Raw genomic sequence first — 20,005 nt, forward strand, 5'->3', positions numbered from 1 at the left:
CCGTGGCTCACGGGCCCAGCTGCTCCGTGGCATGTGGGATCTTCCCATACCGGGGCACGAGCCCACGTCCCCTGCATCGGCAGGCGGAGTCTCAACCACTGCGCCACCAGGGAAGCCCGGTGGCACGGGTTTTAACTGTCGCCACGCGACACCGCTGACCTGCTTCTCTAGTTGCTGGATGGTCCCCTGACCCAGTTCTGTCAACATGACCTCGTGCCGTCCTCAGTGCCTCCCCCTCCCCGTGCCTGGGCCCCACAGTGACACAGTGATACGAGGTCAGCCACCTTCCTGGCCTGCGACCCCGGTGACGGCTTCACCCAGAGGATGTAGGCTGTGAGGAAAGCTCTAGAACTGTGTCCCTGGGGAGAAAGATGCTGACAAGGAGATTTTTTTCACTACCTTGATTTTCTTACACTCGTTGATATTTTCCCAGTCAATCTAGGCCTGCCTGATTTGAAGCGTTTCAAGAATTCTAGAAGTGGGTCACAGGCTCCATTCATCTTGCACTTTGGTCGATGCGAAAACCCAACCTTGCAGTGTGCCTTTCCATCCTCCCAGCAACACACTGTATAATCAGGGCCCCCCTTCCTCTGGCGCTCTGCAAGGTGGAAAAGTCATCTGTTTTAAAAAATTACTTCAATCTATTTAAATTTAATTATGATTTAACCACGAGTGACTTTGTTCACTTAGACACTACCTGCATTCCTTTTTTCTGTGACTTCTCTGTCCGTCTCCTTTCCCTTTTTTTTTTCCTTTTGGGTTCTTTGTCTTGATTTATAGGAGTTCTTTATGTTTCGGCGTTATTAAGCATCTGTCTGTCAAATATTCTAGAATTTTCTCCCACTCTTTCATTTGCTCTCAACTTTAGTGTAACAGATGTTACAGTGTAAAACGTTGAATTTGGGAGAAATCCGATCCCATCAGGGTTCTCTGTTAAGAGTTTCTGGGATTCTTGAAATGTTGGAAAAGGCTTTCCGGTCCCAAGGTTAGAAAAATGTTTTCGTATCTTTTATTAACTTTATAGTTTTAATTTTATGTTTAGAGTACTTGGAATTTATTTTTAGGTATCACATAAACTAGGAATTTAACTTCATTTTCTTTCAGATGAGTCGTCAGTGATCCCAGCATTCTTCCCCCCGATTTGAAATGACCTTTTCCTTCATTTAAAATTCCCACGCTTGCCAGCATCTTCATCTGGACTTTGAGGTTTCCTCTGCTGAGTGAACCAGGGGTCAGAGCAGGGGACGTGCAGGTGGCGCATCCCCTCTTGGTTTGTACAACGTCTGTCAGCTGCAGCAGTGCACACGGGCTCCCCTCTTTTGCTCACCTGCCCTGCTGCCCCCTCTGGCCTTGGAAGTGTTTCCTCTCCCTCCTACTCCTCTGCCTGCACCCCCGTGCCGCTCGGGACCGCACCCCCGCCGAGCAGCATCCTTACCGTCCCCGCTACGCGCACAGGGCACGCGCCACGTGCCCCAGGTTGGCTGCGAGTCTGCAGCCCTCTCGGGGCCCGCTGGTTTCTGCAGCCGGGGGTCATGTCTTACTCATCTTTGTAGCTGCATCTTCTGGCAGGGAGCCTGGTGACAGACAATGTGTTCAGTAATGTTTGTTGACCGAATGCATGAACAAGATAAAAAATACCACTGTCCTTCTAACTTCATCACACAGCGCAGCACTCAGCGTGGTTCAGCTACAAGCGAACCTCTGTTAGCATTTGTCTTTGCAAAGGCGATGCCCCAGTTCACATGGGGGAGATTTCCACATGGGCCTCTCGTGCCTGGAGTATCCGGGGAGACCGTGAAGGATTCCCGAGGGCCGCACGGCCCATGTCCTGGGGTGTCAGCCTCCGTCCGTGCATCAGGATCAGGACAGAGCGGGAGGATGGGATGGGGAAGGCCATCCTGAGGGGCAGCGGGGGAGCTCCCATCCGAGCACAGGACCGGAACCGGGGACTGCCCTCCCGAGTGTCAAGGAGGCGGTTTCTTGTTATTGTTTTAAATTTTTATTTATGTATTTATTGGCTGTGTTCGGTCTTCGTTTCTGTGCGAGGGCTTTCTCTAGTTGCGGCGAGCGGGGGCCGCTCTTCATCGCAGTGCACGGGCTTCTCACTGTCGTGGCCTCTCTTGATGCGGAGCACAGGCTCCAGACGCGCAGGCTCAGTAGTTGTGGCTCACAGGCCCAGTTGCTCCGCGGCATGTGGGATCCTCCCAGACCAGGGCTCGAACTCGTGTCCCCTGCATTAGCAGGAGGATTCTCAACCACTGCGCCACCAGGGAAGCCCTGTTGTTGTTTTTTTTAATTTTCTTTTTTATACAGCAGGTTCTCATTAGTTATCTATTTTAAACATATTAGTGTATATATGTCAATCCCAATCTCCCAATTCATCCCACCACCACCACCCTCCCCCTGCCTTCCCCCCTTGGTGTCCATACATTTGTTCTCTACATCTGTGTCTATTTCTGCCTTGCAAACCAGTTCATCTGTACCATTTTTCGAGATTCCACATATATGCGTTAATATACAATATTTGTTTTTCTCTTTCTACTTATTTCACTTTGTATGACAGCCTCTAGGTCCATCCACGGCTCTACAAATGACCCAATTTCGTTCCTCTCTATGGCTGAGTAATATTCCGTTGTATATATATGTGCCACATCTTCTTTATCCATTCGTCTGTCGAGGGACACTTAGGTTGCTTCCATGTCCTGTATTGTAAATAGTGCTGCAGTGAACACTGTGGTACATGAGTCTTTTTGAATTATGGTTTTCTCAGGGTATATGCCCTGTAGTGGGATTGCTGGGTCGTATGGTAGTTCTATTTTTAGTTTTTTAAGGAACCTCCATACTGTTCTCCATAGTGGCTGTATCAATTTACATTCCCACCAACAGTGCAAGAGGGTTCCCTTTTCTCCACACCCTCTCCAGCATTTGTTGTTTGTAGATTTTCAGATGATGCCCATTCTAACCAGTGTGAGGTGATACCTCATTGTAGTTTTGATCTGCATTTCTCTAATAATTAGTGATGTTGAGCAGCTTTTCATGTGCCTCTTGGCCATCTGTATGTCTTTGGAGAAATGTCTATTTAGGTCTTCTGCCCATTTTTTGATTGGGTTGTTTGTTTTTTTAATATTGAGCTGCATGAGCTGTTTATATAGTTTGGAGATTAATCCTTTGTTGATTCGTTTGCAAATATTTTCTCCCATTCTGAGGGTTGTTTTTTCATCTTGTTTATGGTTTCCTTTGCTGTGCAAAGGCTTAATTTTAACTTTCATTAGGTCCCATTTGTTTACTTTTGTTTTTATTTCCATTACTCTAGGAGATGGGTCAAAAAAGATCTTGCTGTGATTTATGTCAGAGAGTGTTCTTCCTATGTTTTCCTCTAAGAGTTTTATAGTGTCCAGTCTTACATTTAGGTCTTTAATCCATTTTGAGTTTATTTTTGTGTATGGTGTTATGGAGTGTTCTAAATATATTCTTCTACATGTAGCTGTCCAGTTTTCCCAGCCACTTATTGAAGAGGCTGTCATTTCTCCATTGTATAGTCTTGCCTCCTTTATCAAAGATAAGGTGACCATAGGTGCATGGGGTTATCTCTGGGCTTTCTATTCTGTTCCATTGATCTATATTTCTGGTTTTGTGCCAGTACCATACTGTCTTGATGACTGTAGCTTGTAGTATAGTGTGAAGTCCGGGAGCCTGATTCCTCCAGCTCCATTTTTTTCCCTCAAGATTGCTTTGGCTATTCGGGGACTTTTGTGTCTCCATACAAATTTTAAGATATTTTGTTCTACTTCTGTAAAAAATGCCATTGGTAATTTGATAGGGATTCCATTGAATCTGTAGATTGCTTTGAGTAGTATAGTCATTTTCACAATATTGATTCTTCCAATCCAAGAACATGGTATATCTCTCCATATGTTTTCTGTCATCTTTGATTTGTTTCTTCAGTGTCTTATAGTTTTCTGAGTACAGGTCTTTTACCTCCTTAGGTAGGTTTATTCCTAGGTATTTTATTCTTTTTGTTGGAGTGGTGAAGGGGATTGTTTCCTTAATTTCCCTTTCTGATCTTTCATTGTTAGTGTATAGGAGTGCAAGAGATTTCTGTGCATTAATTTTCTATCCTGCAACTTTACCAAGTTCATTTATTAATTCTAGGAGTTTTCTGGTGGCATCTTTAGGATTCTCTGTGTATAATATGTCATCTACAAACAGTGACACTTTTACTTCTTCTTTTCCAATTTGTATTCCTTCTATTTCTTTTTCTTCTCTGATTGCCGTGGCTAGGATTTCTAAACTATGTTGAATAATAGTGATGAAAGTGGACATCCTTGTCTTTTCTTGATCTTAGAGGAAATGCTTTCAGTTTTTCACCATTGAAATGATGTTGGCTGTGGATTTGTCCTATATGGCCTTTATTGTGTTGAGGTAGGTTCCCTCTATGCCCACTTTCTGGAGAGGTTTTATCATAACTGGGTGTTGAATTTTGTTACAAGCTTGTTCTGCATCTATTGAGATGGTCGTATCGTTTTTCTTCTTCAATTTGTTAATATGGTGTATCACATTGTTACTCTGTTTGCTAGTATTTTGTTGAGGATTTTTGCGTCTATATTCCTCAGTGATATTGGTCTGTAATTTTCTTTTTTCGTAGTATCTTTGCCTAGTTTTGGTATCAGGGTGATGGTGGCCTCATAGAATGAGTTTGGGAGTGTTCTTTCCTCCCCAATTTTTTGGAAGAGTTTGAGAAGAATGGGTGTTAGCTCTTCTCTAAATGTTTGATAGAATTCACCTGTGAAGCCATCTGGTCCTGGACTTTTGTTTGTTGGAAGATTTTTAATCACTTTCATTACTTGTGATTGGTCTGTTCATATTTTCTGTTTCTTCCTGGTTCAGTCTTGGAAGGTTATACCTTTCTAAGAATTTGTCCATTTCTTCCAGGTTGTCCATTTTATTGGCATAGAGTTGCCAATAAAATGGTGTCTGTTGTAACTTCTCCTTTTTCATTTCTAATTTTATTGATTTGAGTCCTCTCCCTCTTCTTCTTCATGAGTCTGGCTAATGGTTTATCAATTTTGTTTATCTTCTCAAAGAACCAGCTTTTAGTTTTATTGATCTTTGCTATTGTTTTCTTTGTTTCTGTTTCATTTATTTCTGCTCTGATCTTTATGATTTCTTTTCTTCTGCTAACTTTGGGTTTTGTTTGTTCTTCTTTCTCCATTTCCTTTAGGTGTAAGTTAGATTGTTTATTTGAGATGTTTGTTGTTTGTTGAGGTAGGCCTGTATAGCTATAAACTTCCCTCTTAGAACTGCTTTTGCGGCATCCCATACGTTTTGGGTTGTCGTGTCTCCATTGTCATTTGTTTCTAGGTATTTTTTTATTTCCTCTTTGATTTCTTCAGTGATCTCTTGGTTATCTAGTAACGTATTGTTTAGCCTCCATGTGTTTGTGTTTTTTACATTTTTTTTGACAGTAATTGATACCTAGTCTCATAGCGTTGTGGTCAGAAAAGATGCTTGATATGATTTCAATTTTCTTAAATTTACTGAGGGTTGATTTGTGACCCAAGATGTGATCTGTCCTGGAGAATGTTCCATGCACACTTGAGAAGAAACTGTAATCTGCTGTTTTTGGATGGAATGTCCTATAAATATCAATTAAATCTATCGGGTCTATTGTGTCATTTAAAGCTTGTGTTTCCTTATTAATTTTCTGTCTGGATAATCTGTGTAAGTGAGGTGTTAAAGTCCCCCACTATTTTTGTATTACTGTCGATTTCCTCTTTTATAGCTGTTAGCAGTTGCTTTATGTATTAAGGTGCTCATGTGTTGGGTGCATATATATTTATAATTGTTATGTCTTCTTCTTGGATTGATCCCTTGATCGTTATGTAGTGTCCTTCCTGTCACTTGTAACATTCTTTATTTTAAAGTCTATTTTGTCTGATATCAGTATTGCTACTCCAGCTTTCTTTTGATTCCCACTTGCATGGAATATCTTTTTCCTTCCCCTCACTTTCAGTCTGTATGTGTCCCTAGGTCTGAAGGGCGTCTTTTGTAGGCAGCATATATATGGGTCTTGTTTTTGTATCCATTCAGCGAGCCTGTGTCTTTTGGTTGGAGCATTTAATCCATTCACATTTAAGGTAATTATCGATATGTATGTTCCTATGACCATTTTCTTAATTGTTCTGGGTTTGTTTTCTTAGGTCCTTTTCTTCTCTTGTGTTTCCCACTTAGAGAAGTTCCTTTAGCATTTGTTGTAGAGCTGGTTTGGTGGTGCTGAATTCTCTTAGCTCTTGTTTGTCTGTAAAGCTTTTGATTTCTCCGTTTTATCTGAATGAGACGCTTGCTGGGTAGAGTAATCTTGGTTGTAGGTTCTTCCCTTTCATAACTTTAAATATATCATGCCCCTCCCTTCTGGCTTGTAGAGTTTCTGCTGAGAAATCAGCTGTTCACTGTATGGGAGTTCCCTTGTATGTTTTTTGTCGTTTTTCCCTTGTTGCTTTCAATAATTTTTCTTTGTCTTTAATTTTTGCCAATTTGATTACTGTGTGTCTTGGCGTGTTTCTCCTTGGGTTTATCCTGCATGGGGACTCTCTGCGCTTCCTGGACTTGGGTGGCTATTTCCTTTCCCATGTTAGGGAAGTTTTCAACTATAATCTCTTCAAATACTTTCTCGGGTCCTCTCTCTCTCTTCTCCTTCTGGGACCCCTATAATGCGAATGTTGGTGCATTTAATGTTGTCCCAGAGGTGTCTTAACCTGTCGTCATTTCTTTTCATTCTTTTTTCTTTATTATGTTCCACGGCAGTGAATTCCACCATTATGTCTTCCAGGTCACTTATCCGTTCTTCTGCCTCAGTTATTCTGCTATTGATTCCTTCTAGTGTATTTTTCATTTCAGTTATTGTATTGTTCATCTCTATTTGTTTGTTCTCTAATTCTTCTAAATGTTTGTTAAACATTTCTGGCATCTTCTCAATCTTTGCCTCCATTCTTTTTCCGAGGTCCTGAAGATCATCTTCACTGTCATTATTCTGAATTCTGTTTCTGGAAGGTTGCCTATCTCCACTTCATTTAGTTGTTTTTCTAGGGTTTTTCTCATTCCTTCATCTGGTACATAGCCCTCTGCCTTTTCATCTTGTCTATCTTTCTGTGAATGTGGTTTTCGTTCCACAGGCTGCAGGGTTGTAGTTCTTGCTTCTGCTGTCTGCCCTCTGGTGGGTGAGGCTATCTAAGAGGCTTGTGCAAGTTTCCTGATGGGAGGGACTGGTGGTGGGTAGAGCTGGGTGTTGCTCTGGTGGGCACAGCTCAGTAAAACTTTAATCCACTTGTCTGCTGTTGCGTGGGGCTGGGTTCCCTCCCTGTTGGTTGTTTGGCCCATGGCAACCCAACACTGGAGCCTTCCCGGGCTCTTTGGTGGGGCTAATGGCAGACTCCGGGAGGGCTCACACCAAGGAGTACTTCCCAGAACTTATGCTGCCAGTGTCCTTGTCCCCACGGTGAGCCACAGCCACCCCTGCCTCTGCAGGTGACCCTCCAACACTAGCAGGTAGGTCTGGTTCAGTCTCCTATGTGGCCACTCCTCCTTCCCCTGGGTCCCAGTGTGTACACTGCTTTGTGTGTGCCCTCCAAGAGTGGAGTCTCTGTTTCTCCCAGTCCTGTCAGAGTCCTGCAATCAAATCCCACTAGCCTTCAAAGTCTGATTCTCTAGGAATTCCTCCTCCCGTTCCTAGACCCCCAGCTTGGGAAGCCTGACGTGGGGCTCAGAACCTTCACCCCAGTGGGTGGACTTCTGTGGTATAAGTGTTGTCCAGTCTCTGAGTCACCCACCCAGCAGTTATGGGATTTGATTTTACTGTCATTGCACCCCTCCTACCGTCTCACTGTGGCTTCTCCTTTGTCTTTGGATGTGGGGTATCTTTCTTGGTGAGTTCCAGTGTCTTCCTGTCGATGATTGTTCAGCAGTTAGTTGTGATTCCGGTGCTCTTGCAAGAGGGAGTGAGATCACGTCCTTCTAGTCGGCCATCTTGAACCAGTCTGTCAGGGAAACGTTTGACACAGAATCTTTGGTATTAGAATCAGAAAGTGATGGCTCAACATCTGCCTTTAAAAAAAACAAAAATAAATCTGGTTAACTTATCTGGCTGTGCCGGGTCTTCGTTGTGGCATTGGGGTCTTCGCTGGGACATGCAGGATCTCTTAGTTGCGGCATGCAGGATCTTTTAGTTGTGCATTTCCTCCAGAATCATTGCCTGTTGAAGTGACTCAGCGTCAGCGGCTCACATTTTAGGTGTTGACTTGTGCTGAAATGATGCAGCTTAGTGAGAATTCAGCACATGGTTGTGACCTCCCTGCTCAACTCCAGTTTAAAATCATCCCTGGAGCTGCAGCACCCAGCTTCCCCGCCCCAGGTGGCTGGGTCTTCGGGTCCCTGTGACAGTCACTGGGGCCCTTTTTATTCCCTCAACCTCCTGATGGCTGAAGTCAGACCTTCCAGGCTGGGTCTCAGGACAAGGTATTTACAGACTAAGGAGAAAGGCAACATGTGGCCCAGGAATGTTCTCGAGACGATCCTAGTGGGGCGGCTGCCTGTGATTCTCCATGAGCCTGGGCCCCTGCTGATGTGGTAGGACCCCCAGGGTGGGGTTCATAGCGTTCGGGGCTGCATACAGCAGGAGAACATGCAGAAATCTTTATTTCTCACTAATCGAAGGTCATGCTGAGGCTGAGAGGAAGGATTTAGAGTCTTAGTTCCTAGGAAGGAAGGAATGTATCAGCCTTTAAACAGGACATGATACAGACATACATCACCTTTGAGGCCAGAATCGTCTTTCATCAGAATGAGTGTGTGTGTGTGTGTGTGTGTGTGTGTGTGTGTGTGTGTGTGTGTGTGTTGGCTTCCCAAGACTCGCTTTGAGATCTGGCAAAACAAGGTTTAGTCCAGGTCACACGTTCCCTTTACCTCGTCGTACCTGAGACCTAAGCAGCATTACTATTACCGTAATCCATAAAGTAAATGTGACATGGGTTTTGTTTCAAGAGAAATACAGTGAAGGACTGAACCCTGAAGAGAGGGACGTCTTGGTGTCCTTGTCGTGGACTCGAAACAGGGACTTGCTGGCAGAGAGATGGGTCTCAGTTATTTAACTGTAGTGTCACAGCTCCTATTAGGGGTGATACCTGCCTGTTTCAGGATAATCATATGTGATTCATTGTTGTGGTTTATCGTTAGGCAAATATAGTCACTTCGCAGATTCATGGCTGGGCTTCGGGCTTCCGGAACAAACGAGGTTAATTATTGGATAAGGTATATGAGAGATGTTCGTCCAAGGACCCACGGCCCTGGGCTGAGAAGCAGAATACGTGCCAAACTAATAAGTTATGCACTGTACATCTCACCGGTTTCCCCAGAACGAACTACAAGTGTCACCTAATTGTGTTTGATTCCAGACTGTGCCTGTTTTGACCGTGCGACAGGGAACTTCTGGAGTGTCTGAGTCGGTATCTGCTTTGAATCGCTTAGGTCCAGGATAGATAAATATACATCAATAGACGATTAAAAACATGCCTAGGGCTTCCCTGGTGGTGCAGTGGTTGAGAGTCCGCCTGCCGATGCAGGGGACACGGGTTCGTGCCCCGGTCCGGGAAGATCCCACATGCCACGGAGTGGCTGGGCCCGTGAGCCATGGCCGCTGAGCCTGCGCGTCCGGAGCCTGTGCTCTGCAACGGGAGAGGCCACAACAGTGAGAGGCCCACGTACCACCAAAAATAAAAACATGCCTAAAGATAACTATAAAATCCAAGTTCAGAAACCCTTTGAATAGTCAGTAGAGGAAATTGTTGGCATCTTGTAACTGGCCTGCATTTCTACACTTCACTTTTCATCACAATTAGGTGCATTTATCGCTGAGCGCCTTGCCTAGGTGTGGGGAGAGAGCTGTTTCTGTTACCGTCAGGTGCCTGCCTTCTGAGTTCAGCACTCCTTTCTGCTCTTCCTCCACACCCCGGTTCCCCCTACCCTGTCCTTGAATTTGTAGATAATTCCTCTGTGTCCTTGAATTTGTAGATAATAATTCCTCCACAGAGGGAGCGAGGGTGGGAGGTTAGGAGGTGGACAAATTGATCCTAACTGTTCCTCATACAAAGAACCTCACCTTCTCACCTTCTCCCTTCCTATTTCCTGTTGTTCTCCAACAATCAGTATGAGAAACTCCTATAGGTAGAGTCTGTAATTCTCTGGCACCCAGTACCTTCCACATCTATCATAAGCTTTCAGGCAACCGGAGTTGTTATTTTTTTCTATGCCTGCTGTAGTGTGGTTTGATGAAACATGCCCATTTGAAGAAAACAAACTGATCATTTCCCTTGCTCAGATTATTCTCTATTTGGATAAATCTGCCACTGAAGTATCAAGTTGCATGTTCGGGAACGAACGGACAGGCTGGGAGGCTTGCCTCTGCCCATCTGGACGAGAGAAGGTTTCACAGGCCGGGCGCTAGGGTGGTCTGTTCATACACGTTCACAAGAGACGGAAATGCGCTAGATTTCCCAAACCAGTGTTTCCTACTCTCGGGAAAGTACACTGGCTGAATTATTAGAAGCAGGGTACTAGGGGACACCAGGACCCACTCTTCTCAGATGTTCCTTCAGGAAGCAGAGGAATGTGGCAGCATCTACAAGAGGCTTCCTGCCAGGCTCCCCAGACCAGCGGGAGGAGGGGCTGCAGGTCCCCGACGGCCCCCACGGCTCCGGCCAGCCTCCCGAAGGATGGTCCTTGGAGCAGAGGACCTGGAATAACGGGGGCCTCTGCTGTCTCATCCCACAGTCCCTGGAGACCCTGGTCGCTTTGGTGCTCACAAATTTCTTCTTTTTTTAAAAAATACAAAGTGATATGGGCTTCCCTGGTGGCACAGTGGTTGAGAGTCCGCCTGCCGATGCAGGGGACACGGGTTCATGCCCCGGTCCGGGAGGATCCCACATGCCGCGGAGCGGCTAGGCCCGTGAGCCATGGCCGCTGAGCCTGCGCGTCCGGAGCCTGTGCTCCGCAACGGGAGAGGCCACAGCAGTGAGAGGCCCACGTACTGCAAAAAATAAATAAATACAAATCGATAATACACCCTTAAAAGGAAACCACGCGCTAAGTTGCCGCATCTCTCAGGAGAGGCCTCTGGCTTGCTTGGGGACGCAAGTGCTTTTACGCAGAAAGATCTTCCTGCTACTCAGAACTCCCCCGAGGCCGGGCCGGGACCCTTCTCTCTCTACAGGACAGTCTAGGGAGGTGGAGGGTTTTCAGAAAGGCTCAGACCCAAGACCTGGAAGGCAAAGCTAGGATCACGTTTCCCGGGGTCCTCTGACCGACGGGTACACAGGCAGACTAAGGAGTAATCCCTAGCAAAGATTAATTCAGGTTAAGAACCTCATTCCCAGGGCAACGATCCTTTCTAGGCCAGAGGGGGGTAGAATTCTTATCTATGACAACGCTTTTCAGTGTGCATTCTCCATTGTGTGAGGCCTGGTTTCAACCTGATGGGTCTGTGATTTATTTGCAAAGCGAAACCCAATTGTTGCTTATTCACACCCAGCCTCTGAATCTCCACAGCATTAGCTTGTAACTGTAAGTGACGTAGTTCATTGTAGCTTCTCAAAATTAATTATTTATGTTTCCATCAACGGAGGTCATACCAGGACTACTTCAATCTCAAATATGAGAAACCCAGGTGAACAATTACAATTTAATTGATTTACTCCAGTTTTTATGTTGATCCTAAAGTACTTTATCTTCTGAAAAGTATTAAAACTCTCCAGTGAACATATATATTCTGTAGAGCCACGCTCACAGGCAGGCTAGAAAATCAGATGCTACATGAAGGAATTCTCTAGTAAGAGCAAGCATTTTCCATACTGTTTATTTTTCTAATTTTGCTCTAGGATGTGGAATCACACAGTATGATTTGGTATTAAGAGTACAGCCTCTTGGCCTCGAGTTCACGTCTAGCTCAACTGCTTCCAAACTGGCGCCCTGGGGAGGTGGCTTAGTGGACCTGTGCCTCAGTTTCCCCATCCTGTAAAATGGGCCGGTGCTGGTAGCTCCTCCCTGAGTTGTGAGGATTAGGCGAGCTAACACCGTCACCGTCTGGCGAAGTCGGCGTTCGCCGAGGGCGCTGTCGGCAGTGGCAGACATGGTGGTGGGAGATGTGCTCAGCGACGTGCGGGGCAGTGGCTGCAGGGAGTGGAGGGCCCGGCTGACTCTGTCCTCTTCCTCCTGCAGGAAAGTGGCAGATGCACGACGGCCTCCTGAACATCACCAAGGTGTCCTTCACGGACCGAGGTCGATACACATGTGTGGCGGCCAACGTCCACGGCACCGTGAACAACACGGTGACGCTGAGGGTGGTCTTCACGTCGGGGGACATGGGCGTGTACTACATGGTGGTGTGCCTGGTGGCCTTCACCGTGGTGCTGGCCCTCAACATCACCCGCCTCTGCATGATGAGTAGCCACCTGAAGAAGACCGAGAAGGCCATCAACGAGTTCTTCCGTACAGAGGGCGCCGAGAAGCTGCAGAAGGCCTTCGAGATCGCCAAGCGCATCCCCATCATCACGTCGGCCAAGACGTTGGAGCTGGCCAAGGTCACACAGTTCAAGACCATGGAGTTCGCCCGCTACATCGAGGAGCTGGCCCGCAGCGTGCCGCTGCCCCCGCTCATCATGAACTGCAGGACCATCGTGGAGGAGCTCATGGAGGTGGTAGGGCTGGAGGAGCAGGGCCAGAACTTCGTGCGCCACGCGCCTGAGGGCCAGGAGGCCACCAGCGGGGACGAGGTCTACACCATCCCCGACGCCCTGCAGCGGAGCGAGTCCCCCACCGCTGACTCAGACGCCTCGTCGCTGCACGAGCAGCCCCAGCAGATTGCCATCGAGGTGTCCGTGCACCCCCAGGCCCGGAGGGAGCCCACGGATGACCGGGACGGGGGGCCCCTCGAGGCCAGAGACGAGGAGGACACCGAGCCCTCGGCCGAGCACTCCCCCGAGTCCGCGGCGCCTTCCACCGAGGTCACGTCCGCGGCGCTGACCTCCGAGGAGCCCACGCCTGTCGAGGTACCGGACCGTGTCCTGCCCCCAGGTCTCCTGGAAGCCACAGAGCCGGCCGGGGCGTGCGAGAGCAACGCCCGCGTCGTCTATGAAAGCCATGTCTAACAACGCCCCCCCGAGAAGCTATGCACACCCCGAGAATCAGGGCCGCCCCCCCCACCCCCAGGGCCAGACGCAGTCCGCCCTCGCCGCTAAGCCTTACCGGAGACGCCTGTCCCGTAGGTAGGAGCCAGGCCCCTTCAGAAGGGAGCGCCTGCGTGTATGCTGTGTGCCCGGACCGCGCCCCGCGACGGAGGATGCAAGCAGCGGCAGGGTGCAGAGCCGGCGACCTTGGGCAGGTGTCTGTGCGCGCGGCATGAATCTCAGAGGCTCTTCTCTGCCAGATACCTTAATCACTGATGCCCTTTTGGTGTGAGAGACTCTGAGGTCAAGAGCCCTGTCCAATGCACACTGCAGCGCTTTTCCTTTAAAAAGTTATAGGTCTGCTACGAGAGCAACTGCACGTCCGTGGGTCTGTTGCACTTTCTTCTCAGTTTTAACCCCCCTTCTCCGTTCCCCTATAACCGAGTCGTTGTGATACGGATGCTAATCGTTCCTTCTGGTTTCGTCCCCTTTGCCACTTTGTCCTTATTTCTCTCCCCCCACCCCCTCGAACCCCCCGCCAAGCTTTTACCTCAGAGGCTTTGGTGTCAGGGCTGATACCCACAAGTCATCTGTGATGTTCCAAAGCAGTTACCAGCCTCGTGATTTTTGTCATTTCCCAGGCCTGTCTCCGTCCATTGCTTTGTTTGTTTGTTTGTTTCCAATGAAGCTACTGTTGTGAAACTGAGAAAGAAAAAAAAAAAAAAAACCTTGCCCAGGATAGCACTTTAATAGCCAAATAAAAATGTGTTGCCTGTCCGATTCTGAGAGCCTTTAGGTGAGCTCAGCGGAGGTGGCAGGGAGACTGTAAACTTGAATTTACCCACACTGTCCATGAAAGATGCTGTTTTTACGTGTAAGTGACGTCATCCTCCAAACACGGCTGCTGCTTGATCTGGAACGCATGGTGCGTCCAGAGACGAGGCATCTGAGGAATCCATGTAGGTGTAGAATGTGGGCCGCCAGGGGCCGTCCGGTGACCCAAACGCTTGGTTTGGGGCAGCAAGTGTGAGGGTCCGTGGGATCGCCTAGCCAGGCCCACTTCCCTGAGCTGCAGGGCTAACTTGTCCGTCCTTGAAGGGGAGAGTGAAAGGTTCGGGTGATGGCATGAAATTTCACGCCAGAATTCTTGAATTAATTTTGTCCCACAAGAAAGCAGTTGTATGTGCGGCAGAATGATGTTATAGAAACGACAAAACTAGTCACCCAAAGGCTAGCGTCTTGTCTGATGGTGCCAGTAAGCACCGCAGGCTTTGGGCAGGTGGGGCCTCCGTTCCTTCCCTGGCAGAGGGACAGACCAGACGGGCTCGAGCTCCATCTAGATGGTCCCCTCTCCCACAGAATCACCTGGCCCTCCTCCACAATTACTCGAAAGATTTTTCACTTTCCTCTCTGGTTCCTCTAATCTTCTTTATGGTGAAAGTTAGTATTGATGCACATCAAGAGGTTCGGTTTCAAAAACCAAAATCATTAGGGCAGCGTCTGCAGTTTAGATGTCATCGTGGAAGAATGAGAGGTATTAGTTCATTTCCATTTATGAGCAGGGGAGCCATAACCTTGAAGTCGTCTTGAGGGTCGCAGCCACATCACGGTTTCCATGGAGGTTCCCTGGGCCACACGGATCGTGAGAGCAGACCTGATGTTTAGTCCTCACTCTCGCTATCTGGATAAGTGACCTTCGACACCCCCCTGGGTTTAATCTTTCTCATCTGACAAACACGGAGGTGGGACTTGATGGGTCCCCAGATCCCATCCGGCTCAGACATTTTAGAGTTTTAGGGAAAGTTTGTGATGGCCCCCCTTGCAGGAGACAAGCGGTCTTGGGAGCAAACATGGGCACGTGAGGTTAGATACTCTTGCCGCCAACCTTCACGGCAAAAGCATCTGAATCTGTAGCTGAGGGCAGAGGGTTTGGCTTCACGGGTTTCTCTATGTATAGATAACTGGTGTGACAGGTGGTCTGACAAGACTCAGTTGGATCAGCGTCCTCTTGGCCTCAAATGACCCATTGCCATCAGGTAGGAGTGTCTTGGGTGGTCACATAAAAAATGAGTCGTGAACGGTCCAGAGAAACCTTGACCTCCCACTTGCACTCTCTGGACAAGGGTTTTCTGTATTGGGGTTGCAGAAGAGTTTTATCTCCACCTCTTAGAATTTTCCACTTGTCATGGAGGTCAGCGGATTCTTACCATGGATCTGTACGCCCAAAGCAACAGCAGGGACCCACACTCATTTTGTGACACTGCGTGAACTTTTTCCCATTCTGTCCAGTTCTCCCTCCACCGAAACCCATGTGCACATTTCCACGTGGAAATTACAGGAAAAGGCATCTATCTCTCCCATCTAGGCACTGATGAGGGATAGAAAGTTAAAAACGGGCAGATTTTTTATGGAGCAGGAGCAGAAACGTGTGACCAAAGAATGTTTTCAGGTTGGTTTTAGCTTCTTTAGACTGGCGAGATTATATAGATTTTTCAAAACCTTTTCCCTCTTTAAGGCATCAGAAAGCTCTTGATAGAATAACAGCCAACCAAAGAGGAGGCTGGCTTACGACGAAGATTTCTCTGTCCAGAAAGGCTACACTCTTCCTGTTCGTCCTGTAGCTTCTTTACAGAATAGGAAAGCTCTCCTGCTAGAATATGGAACATATTCTAGCAGGAGACTTTGGGCTGATTTTTGGGCTCGTGACTTTGGGCTGATTTTTCAAAGATAAACCGTTGAGCTTCATAGAAATCCATAAAAGTATGGCTGCTCGTGAGCGTGTGTGTGTGTGTGTGTGTGTGTGTGTATGCACACATGCATACGTCAGACTCATTTGGGCAGTTTTAACAGCTTAGCACTAAATCCCAAGCCATGTCCTTTGGGTCTTAGGTCATTATTCTCAAAAGTAAGCAGTTTCTGGTTTCTGAGTCATCTGGTCATATCTCTAGCGATTTTTTTTTCTTGAAGTTCTGAAAATGATTCAGATATGTGTGCATATTTAATTCACTTAGATGATCTGTAAACTTGGATGGTATTTATTCTAAATGGGAAAAAATTTTATACTGCAAATCTATGTAATTTATAATGGTTTTGTTTTATATATTTTCATATTTTTAGGGCACATCTATTCTCATCTTTTTGTATATCATGCTTGACAAAAAGAACTAGTAATACTTGACTAAATCTCTAGGAACCAAATGTGACATCTATAATGTATAGAAATCGCTCGGGAAGTAACTGAATGTCCTTACCCATCCTGAGCACTATTGTGCTGTGTCATTACACCCGGAATGATGGCTGGTGAGCGTTTCTTTTTTCAAAACCAAGCCAAAAGGCCTGGCCTCCCACACAGTGGAGTCTGGAATCCTTCCCTTCTTTATCTTTTTCGTTGTGTGTTTCATTTTTAATTGTAGACATCCCGTGTTGTTCAGACTTCCTTTGAAGGGCAAATGTGAGATAAGAAAGCAACTTGATTGAAAGACTTGGCTGGAAGGATGGCTGTGTAACTTATTCACTGGGCTGGTAACGTTTCTCATCTAATGGTTGGATTGTTCTTTATTGGTGATCTCAGAGCTGTTCAGCTGTTTAGCTCGTGAAGAAAATGTTAGGCAGACAGAATGTTTGCAAGATTTGGACAGACAGCCTCTAAATGTAGTGCAGCCAACACAGACCAGCTGAGCCTTAGAAACCCCGGTCCCAGCCAGTGGACGAGCCGTTTCAGAAGCCGGATCAGACTCCTGTGTGTGCAGGTTGAATTTCAGTGTTGTACCAGTGCTAAAACTCTTCAAGGGCAGCCCCTGTGGTTCTGTGAACAGGGGTTTCCTCCCAGTGTTTCACTGGGTAAGAAAACGGAGCATTTCCTTTATCTTTTAGATACTCTAATTTATACTCAGCGCAGTTCAGCGACTACTTCCCTGTACCTGTCTTCACGTACCCTTTTGGCAGTCCTTTTAGATCATAATCCTCGTTTCTGTTCTTGCTTTTTAAGCTAATTCATTGGTCCTCTTTACATAGCCAGCAGATCTCATTGTATATTCACACACGTGTTTTGAGCACCTGTTACCTTCACGGTGTTAGTCGTTTTTACATTCACCTATTGATTTAAAAATCTTTTAGTAGATAACAGAGTTCATCTTCCTAATGACCCTTAGGGTTAAACCAGTGATTAACAAGGTTTGAATTAAACAAATCAGTGGTGGGGAAAAAATGGAAAAAAACAATTGCTTCTTATGCTTTCTGAAGGACTGAGTGTCTGTTAGACAAGAAAATGTTGTATGAGGGTGATAATGATCTTTCACTGAGATATTTTAGAAATGTCATTTTTAAGGGGACTAATGCTTAGAATACCACAGTCGAAACTGAAGCTCATAGAGAATGTAAAAACAGAAAGCAAATAGTTCTAAGAATATTCTGGCATAAATTATTTTTATTTAACGAGGAATTGAAACCTTCATTGTATCTCTCAGACACCCCAGCACCGCTCACAGAAGGTGCTGGCGCTTAACGTTTGATGTGCTATTCCTCTGGTTCTGGAATTTCTTTGTTAAAGCCAGGAAATAAGATGGAAAAATGTATCTGCGCGGAAATGTCAAACTGTTGATTTGTGAGCTATAAATGTTCACCTTTTAAGAATAATTTAAAGGTGTAAACAAATGACTAATATTTAAATTGATATAGCAGCAAAAAAACATGTGAGCCATCCTGTATTTTGGTTGTTGCTTTAATAAAGGATTTGCACAGGTGTGCCGAGCGTGTCGTGTCCCAGCTCAAGGCTGTGTGAGTGTGGCCTGATTTACTCTTTCCAGTGGGAAGAAATCTGTAGTCAATCCTCACCCCTACCTTTTGCATCTGTGGCACATCTTGGGGAAAAGGGAAAAACGAAGTAATTGTTACGTGAATCTACAAACTTTATCCAAATTCAAAAATCCTAACTCTGGCCTGACAAACAGGATAGCCATTTATTTTTTATAAATGGCTATCTATACGAAAAAATAATTTTTAACATGTAACATCAAGCTTATTGTAGAAAATCCACAAAGACCAGGAAACTCCCCTACCCAGAACATCCCACGGGAGAAGGCATTAGTCATAGATCCAACACGAAACACCTAGACAGAACCCAGTCCAGACCAAATCCAAGAATATGCTAAGGAGGTGCCCTTTGAAAGCTTTGAAAGCTGGATTCCTCTCAGATAGGATGAGGTCATGTAAACAAAACAAGAAAGGACAACACCAAATGGGAAAGAAAATCAGTGTTTTGCTGTAGATCTGGAGAGGCCAACAAAATTATTGAATGGGTTACCGGATAAACTGTGCATATAACTGAGATCCAGAGGTTCTGTCAAGCAAAAAAAAAGGTTTAAGAGAACTATGGTGGCATTCATGGAAAAATGAACAATTGTGCCACCAGGGAAGAGAAGATAGGAAAGTTTTGTCCTAACTGCGTAATTTTGACCGGTACCTATCTGCAGACCCAGAACAAACAGCTGCCATTTTTTTTTTTTTTTTTTACAGGTTTTGGAATAGTGCATTCTCATGGGCCTTAATCACAGGAGCCTAGGTAAGGCTTAATATTCATGATTTTCAAAGCGTGTAGTCACAGAGCTGGAAAACAAGTGTCAGGTTTTCTGATTTCCTTGTCTTTTCGGCAGAGTCCCTAACACGCAGGCGTTCCGCTCTGCTTGAACATCTCTGGTGTAGCAGAGCCCGTGACCACGTTGAGGACATGCTCCGGTGTTGGTAGGTTTCAAGCGCTGAGTCAGAAATCTTAAAAGTGGTTCCACACTGGTCCTTGTTGAGCATCTGGAGCTGAAAGCGTGAGTTTGTCCTGCCACGATAAAATTTTCCTTTACTGTCAACCCCAGATGAAACTTATAAGTGTATTCACGTCAAAGAGACGATTACCAAAAAACGTGGGTGCTCCTGGCACCCACGACATGAATTACACGCCATGTGGCACAGACCCTTTTGAGTTGAAATGGTTTCTGCCAACGGTGTTGGAGGCAGAAGTAGGCGAATCAGGTGCTCCCCAACCCCGGAGATGCCCTGACGCTACAGCTCATTAAGTAAAGGATGGTTCAACTGCCAGAAAAATGAAAGAACCAGGAAATTAAGTGCCTCAGTAGATTAGTATGTTTTGGAAGGACCATTAGAGATGACACACTGAAAGAAGCGTATGTATGTGTTAAGTGGCTTATTGAGGTATTTTTCAATAATAGGTGAATCAGAGCCAGCACCAATTGCATTTAACTGTTGGGTAAAATAAAGACGCCAAGAGTAAAATAAGAATTTTCCTAAGATATTAACTCATATTAAATAAACTATGAATGAAGATTGATGCATAGCAGTATGAATTTTTCAAGAAGCGAATTTCTCACTACCAATGGCGTAGGTTTTCTTATAATGGACTCATGTTTTAAAGCTCATCATGGAATGGGAATTCACAGGAATCATGCAAAAAAAAATTACCTGCGCATAGAACTCTAGCTAGATTGAGGGTCTTTCTGTTGTTCGGTTTTCATGCTGTACAGCATCTGTTTCCTGAAAGTTTTCATGATTCGTAGGAAGCTCACATGCACTGGAGACCCTGACGGGATCGGCGTCTCTGATTTTTAGGTCTGATGGATTATTACTTCTACTGTGGCATACTTCTTCCACCCAGCCGTTTGATGAGGTGAATAAAGTTGTCCCAAAGCTTTAAAAATATTCCTAGTTCTAAACCTCAAGGTTTTTACATGAAGTAGGAAAGAAAGGACAAGTCTGTCTGAAGAAAAGAGGTAAACTTCTTCCATACC

General features: G+C 45.8%; 1 protein-coding gene across 4 annotated transcripts in view; it reads left to right on the top strand.

The window, feature by feature from the left end:
* Window positions 1-19,455, top strand: part of MFAP3L (microfibril associated protein 3 like) — a 45,489-nt gene extending 26,034 nt beyond the window's left edge. For 3 of the 4 annotated variants that reach the window (XM_067745372.1, XM_067745373.1, XM_067745371.1), the window contains exon 3: window positions 12,265-17,901. In XM_067745372.1, the coding sequence (XP_067601473.1) occupies window positions 12,265-13,193 (929 nt within the window). In that variant the 3' untranslated portion in view covers window positions 13,194-17,901. Of the gene's footprint in view, window positions 1-12,264; window positions 17,902-18,725; window positions 18,772-18,862 lie in introns of those variants that run through there. The other variant, XM_067745374.1, reaches the window with a different exon arrangement.
* The last annotated feature ends 550 nt before the right edge of the window (window positions 19,456-20,005 follow it).

This window comes from Pseudorca crassidens, chromosome 7 (assembly GCF_039906515.1).
Source record: "Pseudorca crassidens isolate mPseCra1 chromosome 7, mPseCra1.hap1, whole genome shotgun sequence".
Classification (NCBI taxonomy): Eukaryota; Metazoa; Chordata; class Mammalia; order Artiodactyla; family Delphinidae; genus Pseudorca; species Pseudorca crassidens.